The sequence below is a fragment of the Triticum aestivum genome, chromosome 2B (assembly GCF_018294505.1).
Source record: "Triticum aestivum cultivar Chinese Spring chromosome 2B, IWGSC CS RefSeq v2.1, whole genome shotgun sequence".
Classification (NCBI taxonomy): Eukaryota; Viridiplantae; Streptophyta; class Magnoliopsida; order Poales; family Poaceae; genus Triticum; species Triticum aestivum.
Window position 1 is genome coordinate 207,254,990 of NC_057798.1, and position 10,668 is coordinate 207,265,657.

Consider the following 10,668-nt stretch of genomic DNA (forward strand, 5'->3'; position numbering starts at 1 on the left):
GGCGTGTTTGGTTACCTACATTAATTTCGGTCTCCTTGTATCCGTGGCTTGGTAGAGCCCGATTGATCTAATGTAGACTCCAAACCATATTCCACACTTTGTTTGGTTGCCCACAAAACTCCAGGCTGCACTAGAGCAAAAGCACTAGCACGATGTTTGGTCGCAACTATGTGCTCCCGAGATGCAATGTGTTGATGTTTGGTTACGTGTTGACCGATGGTTTAACCTCATCTCTTGTTCACCTAGTGAACTTACCTCACATCATCACACTTAAACAACTTTCTCTATGAGTGTCGTAATAAAAAAACTCACAATGTGAGTGTTGTTTGGAACAAATAGATGAAACTAGTGTTCAAAGAAAACTTCAAATGGTTGACCTTGTGCGAAGAATTTATCCAAATTCATCTAAAATAACATACACACATGAACACGTTTGTACAGTCCACTAGGGAGATATAGACCTACTCATATATGAATGTCAAAATAGAAAATTTACAACATGAAAATCATGTGAAACCGCGAGATGAAACTAGTGATCAAATAAAATTTTAAAGGATTGACCGTGTGCAATGAGTTTGTCAAAATTTGTCTTAAACAACATGCACACATGACCTTCTTTGTACAATGGACTAGGGGGATATATATCTACTTGTCTACGAGTGTCAAAACAGAAAACTTATAGCACAAAAGTTATATGAAACAACGAGATGCGTACAATTTAAACGGTCGACCGTATGCGATGAAATTTGTTTAAAGAATCTCTAAACATAAACACACAATTGAAGATTTATAGTCTACTAAATTAGGAACCCAAACGGCTGAATGGAACCACAATGTTGATGTGCATCTTTTTTGTGTAGCGTTTATCTCATATCAAGGCATCGTTGTGCAGATTAGAAGTGGTTAGGTGAAGGAGATTAAGGGAGGTGAGTAGAACATAACACATCGAAACCTAATACCAGTCCACCACGTGCCTGCATTGTTAGAGCCACCCTTGTGCTTGCTTACACTCGCTCGGGTTTGGCTCAGAGGAAACGACTGATTTGGGTGTTCCTCCATAACCAGGCCCGTACTGCTTTAAGGTTGATGCGAGTCGGAATTTTGGTGCAGTCGAAGCAAGCAAAGAGGTCATTTTTTTCGCCCCAAGGCTTGGCTAGAGGGTATGCGCGAACATTAGCATCTAATTCTGAAGATGCCACCCCCGGAGCCACCCCCGCCCCTGCGGTGGTCGGCGACGTTCTCGTCGGCTCCTCTAGACGGCAGGACGGACTGGCGCCCCGGAACCCTCTTCCTCGACCAGCCACACAACTTTTTCTTCCTACGGGATGATGGAGGGAAGATCATAGAGGGAAGACTGCTGCGAAAGAAGGAATGGATCTCGCCTGGAACTGAGATGGTGCTATTGGACTGCCTCATTCGCGTTGGCCACCGGCTGTTCCCGGCGCGGCGCAGACTCACCTTGGCGCCGGGGGCCATTGATCCTAGCTGTGGTTCGGCGGCAAAGTCGCCTGCTGCGGGATCACGTTTTGAGCCCCTGGCCATGGACGAAGTCGCCGATCTGCCTGAAGCGGAGGGGGTGGCGGTCCAGGCGGCAAATATGGTCCTTTCCCAAGCAGATCTTGATGAAGAGGGCGGTCCTTGGACCTCCGTGTCTTGCCGGAAGAAATCAAAAGAGGAGCTAGTGCAGGAATTTTGGAACGACGTCGGTTTTCCGACGCCGGCGTCGCGAGTATGGGAACGTCGGGGTTCCGCGTCCCCGGAGACATCGGCCGGCCAGGAGTGCCTGGGTTCGTCTCATGAGCCGTCCGCTCGGCCAGATGGAGCGCCGAAATCGCCAAAGCCATCGCCGGCGACACCAAGGCAGCGCCGAGGGGTATGCATCAAGCCTTGGAGAGGGCCACTCCCCCGTCCGCGGATCACGCCGCCGGTGGCGCTGGCCGCATTCATGCCGGATGCGCTGGCCGATCCGTCATCTTCGGCGGAGCAATGTCAAGGCGCCGTAACGCTCGCGGCAGCGCATGCATGCAACGATCATGCATCCGGTCAAACAACGCTTCGTCCCATGGGCCTTTTGCATGCGGAAGGGCCCAGCAAGGGCCATGCTGCTCGTTTGGGACGTACTATCAGAAGGGCCGACGTATTTCTTCGCCAAACGCATCTACGCCCTAATACTGCCTCCGTCTGCGCGTACTCTCGGACTGCGCCGCCAACGTACGCTGCTGCCCTGCGCCGGCCTTCGCCGCAGCTCATGGCTGGCCGGAACGGCAACGCGCCTAAGGGGCCTCCTCTGGCCGGAGTTGCGACGCCGAACCCCGGGCCACCCGCCGGCTTTGGTGCTGCTGCCGGACCCTTCCGTTTTGGTGCTTCGTCATCGTCTGCCCATCCTTCCGGACAGCGGGCTGCTCCGACTGCGCCGGCACCGGTTGTCTTTGGGGCCGGCAACAAGACTGCGCCGGACGCTACTGCTCGCCGCAATAAGACCAAGCGCAAGGGGGGGCGCCGTGAAGCCGCTACTGCCGGTGCCGTCCCCTCGGCTGCGCGACCTCCACCGATATTCCCGCCGCCTGCTACGGTGCCCGCCCCCACCAAGCATGTTCCTGAGGCTCGAGACACTGCTCCGATGGTTGTGCCCTCCGCTGAAGCCACTGGACGTGGGCCGAAAGGAAACCGAACTGGTCTTTGGTGTTTCAAATGTCGTTCAGATGATCATCTTTCCAAGGACTGCACGGCGATTCATTTCTGTCATATTTGCGACAATTACAAGCACCCTTTGCATCGGTGCCATGTGCTTAAGCAACCGAGGCCTACCGCGTCGCTCGGTGGATGTGGTTTAGTTAACGCTATGTTCCTGCAGTTGCCGGACTTGCTATTCAAGGAGCACCTTGCACCTCCAACCCTGCCGACTGCTTTGGTTACGATCTCCGGTGGGTCTCTGTCCGCTGCTGTGGTTGAGGTAGAGATCGCCAAGATCGCATCGGTTCAGGCATCTTGGAAGTGGGAAGCCGTACCCCATGGAGACAATGCTTTCTTAGTTTGTTTCCCGTCCGTGGAGGTTTTGAAGCGCGTGTCAGCTTTTGAGTATAATGTCAAATCACAAGACGTGAAGATTGCTTTTAGTGAATGGAAAGTTGAAGAGGTTTCATCGATTCTCCCTTTGCAACTTGTTTGGGTACATGTCACCGGTGTCCCACCACCTCTCCGCCATTTTCTTGGTTTGTGGGCGGTAGGATCAGTCATTGGCGCCACGCAAGACGTTGACTTGGTTTGTTTGCGCCGTCATGGTATTGTGCGCATCCAGGTGGCGGTCCACTCTTTGGATATTTTCTCCAAAAAAGATGGTTCTGATGAAGCCTCGGTCTCCTCGGATGTCTATATAAAGCTTAATGGGTATGCATTTCGGTTTGTACTGGAGGAGGAAGATTTTGTTCCCGACGTTGATTTTATTCCCCGGATTTGGGAAAACCATGATAATGGACATGATGACGGCGCTAACCGAGATGAGGATATGCCTGATAGGGATGCTAACAAGAGGTCAAAATGCATCCAAGCTGTTGATCAAAATTCGGCGTCGGGGTCTCAAGTAAGTGCTGCAGTCCCCATACAGTCTACACAACAAATAGTGCATACTGCTACTCTTGAGTCATCTGTTGTGAGTATGCCAGAGAATATGGATACACACATACACGTACCGGTGGTGCAGGAGTCCATGGATGCATGCATACCAATGCAAGACGAGTTGGAGAAGGGCGGGTCCACAAGGTGCACCACTATGCATGTAACGGATGCTGGAAACGACTCGGCTGCTCACGTGAAGGCAACAACAGTTGTTCACGGGCCACCGGCGCAGCCAACCGCGGCAATTTCTGTCTGTGTTGCTGGGCACGCACAGTCGGCCGTGCATCTGGCCACGACACCAAACGCACACAGTACTGTGCATGGTGCTACCCCGGCTTTGACGCCGCTACAGCCAACCTTGACCCCAGCAGCGCATGCGATACTTCCTGCTTCGGTTGGCGTGCGGGAATCCAAGACATCGCCAATGATGGAGTCTCCAGTTCGTGCGGCCGTTGCCATGGTGCCACTTGGCCCAGCGGCGGATCGTGCTAGAGGATCTTCTTCGGCATCTGATGCGGGCGTTCGGATGGGAGCCACGACGCCTCCCTCTTCACCAACCCTTGGGACGCTTCGGACGACGCCTGCTTTGCAGAGGACTACATCAACTACTCCGTCGAAGACTTTGACGGGGACTACGTCCGGAGGGTTGGCTACACCCCTGCGACGTAGTAACCGTCACTCCCTCAATGTTGATGGTTCTTCCTCGACTGATGAGCACTCTCTTGCGAAGGCAATGCGTCTCCAGGCTTCGAGGAATTTGGACCCCATGACAGGTACCTCGTCTGCTCAGTCATCTCTCTCTTTGTCCGACAACCATATTTCTACCAGTTTAAATAAAGTCGGTGTATCTATGGGAAATAATGATAATGAAATTAATTTGTCGGTACGGGTGCTTAAACATATGGAGATCGACCGCTTAAAGGTTTCTCCGAAATGTAAAATCACCATACCTGACCCCGAAACCGAGGAGGAGGATGAAGCGGATGCCAAATATGATGGCCCGCTTATATCCCACTTGGTTGGTGAGGTTACGGAGGTTGGATTGGATGATGCAAGACCTGGGTCCATGTTTTGTGACTTCATGGCGTCTTCGCGGAAATCTAAATCGCACTCCTCTAAAAAGAAACAAAAACCGCCCAAGAAGGCGAAGAGTTCAACACAAACACAAGTTTCCACATGAGAGGCATGTTTTGGAATAGCAGAGGTCTCTCAGACTTGGCTAAACATAAACACGTCAGTGATTGTGTCCGGGAACACGGTTTGGATTTTGTGGCAATTTCTGAGGCTGGCAAGTGCGACTTTCGCCCACATGTCCTCGATCACCTATCAGGTGGTTTCGACTACGCATGGCATAGTCTACCAGCTCATGGAAGATCTGGAGGAATCCTTCTTGGGATAATGACAACAACCATGGACTTGTTGGCTTTTTCGATCGGTGAATTTCATATAAAATTTCACCTGCGGAATAGAGCTGACAACTTTACATGGACTCTTGTCGCTGTCTATGGGGCTGCCCAAGATGAGCATAAATCTGCTTTCCTTCGGGAATTGGTTAACCTGGCTAAGAATAACCCGTACCCAATGCTTATTGGGGGGGACTTTAACATTCTGAGGTACCAGGAAGAGAAAAATAATGACCGCTTCGACACTCATTGGCCTTTCCTATTCAATGCTGTGATAGACAGTTTGGATCTTCGGGAGGCCAGTATGTCGGGGCGTCAGTTCACTTGGGCGAACAACCGATCTGTGCCGACATACGAGAAGCTCGATAGGGTACTAATGGATACCGAATGGGAACTAAAATTCCCTCTGGTAACCGTGCGAGCCCTAGAGCGTATCGAGGCCTTATCGGATCATGCACCCATCATTCTGGATTCTAACTCTACGAACCCAGCCACCCGACGCCCTTTCAAATTTGAATTGGGATGGCTGAATAGGGACGGATTCGTAGACATGATCAAGAATGTTTGGGAGAGGCCCGCTGTTGGTCGTACACCTATTCAACGATGGATCTTTAAAATAAGAGCCATGAGGCGACACCTCTCTGGATGGGCAAAACACACCAACGGAATATATAAAAAAGAAAAACAAAGGCTCTGTACCATCATTGATGACCTCGACAAAATTGCAGAGACACGCACATTGTCTCAGCAAGAGATTGAATTGAAAAATCAATCTAATGAGATGGTTGCCCGTCTATTGCGAGAAGAGGAGATCAAATACTACCAGAGATCCAAAGCTGATTTCATTTTAATGGGTGATAGTAATACAAGATACTTCCAATTGATCGCCAATGGGCGGCATAGGAAGAAATGTATTTACAGTCTCCAACAAGATGAGGGGAGGATCGAAGGTCAGGAGGAGCTCAAAAAGTATATCACCAAATACTACAAATCTCTTTTCGGAGCGCCGACTGAAGGGAATTTCACCCTTGATGAAACCCGAATAGATGATATTCCACATGTCACAGCAGATGAAAACGATATCCTAACGGCACCATTCTCAGAAGAGGAGGTACGAGCTGCGGTGTTCCAAATGGAACATAACAAAGCTCCAGGCCCTGATGGCTTCCCCACAGAATTCTATCAGAATTTCTGGGATATCATCAAGTCCGACCTTTTGGAGTTGTTCAATTGTTTTCATGCCGACCAACTTGACCTATTCAGACTTAATTTTGGCGAGATTGTCTTGTTGCCGAAGATTAAGGAGGCCGAACGGATTCAACAGTTCAGACCCATATGCCTCCTTAATGTCAGCTTCAAGATTTTCACCAAAGTGGCGACGAATAGATTAAACTCGGTAGCTGACCATGTTGTTCGGCCATCTCAAACAGCTTTCATGCAAGGAAGGAACATACTCGATGGCGTAGTAATCCTGCATGAGACCGTCCATGAGATGCACCGGAAAAACATGAGTGGAGTAGTATTCAAAATAGACTTTGAAAAAGCCTATGACAAGGTCAAATGGTCTTTCCTCCAACAGGCCCTAAGGATGAAAGGCTTCTCCGATAAATGGTGCAAGTGGATCCACAATTTTGTAACTGGAGGTAGTGTGGCCATCAAAGTCAATGATGATGTCGGCCATTATTTTCAGACAAAAAAAGGACTACGACAGGGTGATGCCATATCCCCAATGTTATTTAACATTGTGGCTGACATGTTGGCTATTCTGATTGAGCGCGCCAAGCAGGACGGGCAAATTACAGGAGTAGTGCCACATCTAGTGGATGGTGGTCTCTCTGTTCTGCAATATGCCGATGACACAGTTCTCTTTATGGAACATGACCTAGACAAGGCTAGAAACCTGAAACTTCTGCTGTCAGCGTTTGAGCAAATGTCGGGTCTTAAGATTAACTTCCATAAAAGTGAATTGTTCTGCTTTGGAGAAGCCGTTGAGGCAGCGGCCGATTATGCTGACCTTTTTGGTTGTGCACATGGACAATTCCCAATCAAATATTTGGGAATACCAATTCACTATCGGCGTCTCACCATTGCGGAGTGGAAGCATGTAGAGGAGCGGCTAGAGAAACGCTTGAGCAGCTGGAAAGGCAAGTTGCTCTCGGTTGGAGGACGACTGGTTTTAATAAACTCTGTCCTCACAAATATGGTTCTCTATATGCTTTCATTCTTCCAGCTCCCAAAAGGGGTCTTGCAAAGACTGGATTATTTTAGGTCCAGGTTCTTTTGGCAAGGAGATGGTGAAAAGAAAAAATATAGGCTGGCCAAATGGAGTGTGGTTTGTAGGCCGAAAGACCAGGGCGGCCTCGGTATTCATGACCTGCAGGTCAAGAATGAGGCCCTACTTAGTAAATGGTTGTTCAAACTTCTTACTGAGGATGGTGTTTGGCAAACCATGCTGCGCAATAAGTATATAGGCCAAAAGGCGGTGTCTCAGGTATATTGGAAAACTGGAGACTCACACTTTTGGGCCGGCCTAATGGCGGCAAAGAAACATCTCTTTCGCTTTGGGTCTTTCGCGATAAAGGACGGGTCGGAGATTCGTTTTTGGGAAGACATCTGGCTAGGCAATGCTAGCCTCCGAGAACAATACCCAGCCCTATACAACATTGCACGCGATAAGAATAATACTATTGCGCAAGTGCTCAGCTCATCCCCGCCAAATATTTCGTTTAGGCGGGATTTGATTGGCACCCGACTTATGTCATGGAATAATCTATTGTCCCGTCTGGATTCGATTATCCTGACACAAGGTCGTGATGTGTTTCGCTGGAACCTTACTACATCGGGGTCTTTCACAGTAGACTCTATGTATCGTGCACTCTCGCATTCTGAGGTACCGGTGAGAAATAACAAAATAATTTGGAAAGCGAAGGTACCACTTAAAGTCAAAATATTCATGTGGTATCTCCGTAGGGGAGTTGTGCTAACAAAAGACAACCTCGCAAGACGCAACTGGTCGGGAAGTAAGAAGTGTTGTTTTTGTACTCACGACGAGACAATTAAACACCTCTTTTTTCACTGTAAGTTTGCGCGTTCTACGTGGTCAGCCATCCAAATAGCGTCAAATTTGTATCCACCCACAAGTGTTGCCAATATTTTTGGTCATTGGCTGGACGGTATTTCAAATAGGTACAAAACGCTAATAAGGGTGGGAGCGTATGCCTTACTATGGTCGCTTTGGCTATGTAGAAATGATGTTGTTTTTAATGACAAAACTGTTTTGCCTTTGCAGGTTATTTTCCGTTGTACGCACTCGCTTCGTACGTGGTGTACGCTACAACGAGCGGAGTACCAACCGTTGTTCAAGGCGGTGTGTACGCTGTTGGAGCAGGTGGCTACGGAGGTTTTTACCCAACATGGATGGCAGCATAATCTCCGGCTCGGTCCACCATCTCTTTCGACATAGGCATAGTGTCGGTCTATAGACTCTACTGTTGCCGAATTGTCGGTCTTTTATCTTTCTACTTATCAGACTACTGGTGTTTGGCTGTGTGCATCCTAGTTATGCAGAGGCCGGGTGATACTCTTAATGCTTTGTATCACTTTGATGCTACATTTTGAGATAATAAAAGCGCCCTTTATCGAAAAAAATGCGGGCAACCAAATGCGCCCCAATAATCTCGATAGGTATCCCAACAACTAATGATCTAAGCAGATAGCCGAGCTTGTGTTTTCAGTAAGTGCTACCACGTCTGCTTCACCCTTCTTCCTCAACTTCGTATACGTCCACTATTTTCTCGACTCCTCGCCGTCATCTTCATCAACAACCCTGTCGTTATGAAAATTAACTCCATAATTCATATTATTCTTCATTGATTCACTTCCCATGTTATTATCTATCGAACAAGGGTTTATCTTGTTAGTAGATGTCATGCTATTTTTTATTCGTGGGTACGCCAGCTTTTTTGTGTGGAGCTATCTTTGTCATTCATGTCATTGAGTGGATTTGAAATTTTATTAATTGTACTCATCGGATTATTTCCAACAACCTTTAGAAAGAAGAGAGTTTCACAATGAAAAGAAGAATATCATGTCCAACTGATATTCCATCAGCGAGTTTGCCTAGAGAGTTTTACAATAGAATCGCTGTAGATCATCGTAGATTAAGGGAGGTGTTACTGTTTTCTTTGCTTAGTAAGATTATCAATTCGATCTACAGCGACTCTATGTGCCGTACTGAAGAAAGTATAATTTAATGTTCTATTTTTCTTCTCGTGTCCAACTTGTGATCATGTGGTGGTCTAGACATTAAATATCAGCATGATAATCACGAATCCAATAATTGTGAGATGAAACGAGCATAAATGAGCTCTACTATAATATGTTATCTCCCTATCCATCTCATTCGAGACCCTGGGTCACTAACCGTAAGTGGAATTAAGTCATTGTTGACGGCGATGTTTAGCACTACTACAACTGAAAAAACGCCCATCCTACCTAGTGCCTCACATGCTACAAGCAAGTGGTTAGCAAGAATAAATCTGAACTAGGCTGGATTTGATGTTTGGGACGATAGAATCGATATTCCCGCTAACCAGCCCAGCAGGGGGCACTGTTGTGACATGGGCGTCAAGGCGGTCTACGAAAAAGCGCACCCGATGAGATGTGTGGTTGGCAAGAAAATTCACTTGCTAGAGCCTAGAAGGATCTGGCAGGTGTGTAAACTTATAAACTATACTAGGAGTAATCAGGAGAAGAATCATCTAGGTAGGTGGAAAGATATAAGTCGGATCAAGGTAAAGTAGCAGCAATTGTTCATGTTTATCTTCAGTCGTGGGGAGAACATTTATCTGCGGGAGGGAATATGTGCGGAGACTGCTGACCCCTGACTCGACGGGAGTCCACGGAAACAAAATCTGTGCCAGCGTGCACCGTTGGCATCGTGGTCATGCGGGAACAACTGCGAACCCTTGTAACAACATCGGCACGGCAGTGAATCCACGCTAAATGCCCTCAAGGTTCAAAATAGATCGGGATCAGAAAATTTGGTGTGCTGATTTCCGGGATTACAAGTTTAAGGTTTGATTTAGCTTTCGTCTAGAAGTTCAAGATTTGTTTTGGTCTTTTTCCCTCCCTACCGACCATGTCTGCCTTATTTCTGACGCTGAAAGAACCTGGGTTTTGCTTCAGGAATTTCCAGATTCGGGCTTGTTGAACATACGTTGTCGTTATATATGTATAGGACTAGGGACTTGTATTTATATCACTATATCTTCTCTCTCCCCTCTGTATATTTGTATATCTTGAATGACAAGTAGATGCCGATCCACCTTGCACCTATATATGTGCGTCATGCACACAATCAATGCATTATCGATGCATGCAATCCTTCTTTTTCTGACTTACATGGTATCAAATAGCACGTCGATCCTCTCCTAAACCGCCGATGCCTCCAGCCGCCGCCGCCGCCGGTCATCCCCATCGCCGCTGCCCTCCCTCCTGCAGCCGCGCCACCCCCCTCTCCTCCAGCAGCCGCCGCCACATCCAGCCGTCGCCGCCGCTCATCCCCATCGCCGCTGCCCTCCCTCCTGCAGCTGCACCACCTCCCTCTCCTCCAGTCGCCGCCGCCGCCCGTGCCGATGCCATCACACAT

At 48.3% G+C, this 10,668-nt stretch overlaps 1 protein-coding gene across 1 annotated transcript; it reads left to right on the top strand.

Moving 5' to 3' along the window:
* Window positions 1-1,371: 1,371 nt before the first annotated feature.
* LOC123044385 (uncharacterized) lies at window positions 1,372-8,567 on the top strand. Its single transcript, XM_044467113.1, has 2 exons — window positions 1,372-4,388; window positions 8,308-8,567. The coding sequence occupies exons 1-2, from the start codon at window positions 1,394-1,396 to the stop codon at window positions 8,445-8,447; spliced, it is 3,135 nt and encodes a 1,044-aa protein (XP_044323048.1). The 5' UTR covers window positions 1,372-1,393; the 3' UTR covers window positions 8,448-8,567.
* The last annotated feature ends 2,101 nt before the right edge of the window (window positions 8,568-10,668 follow it).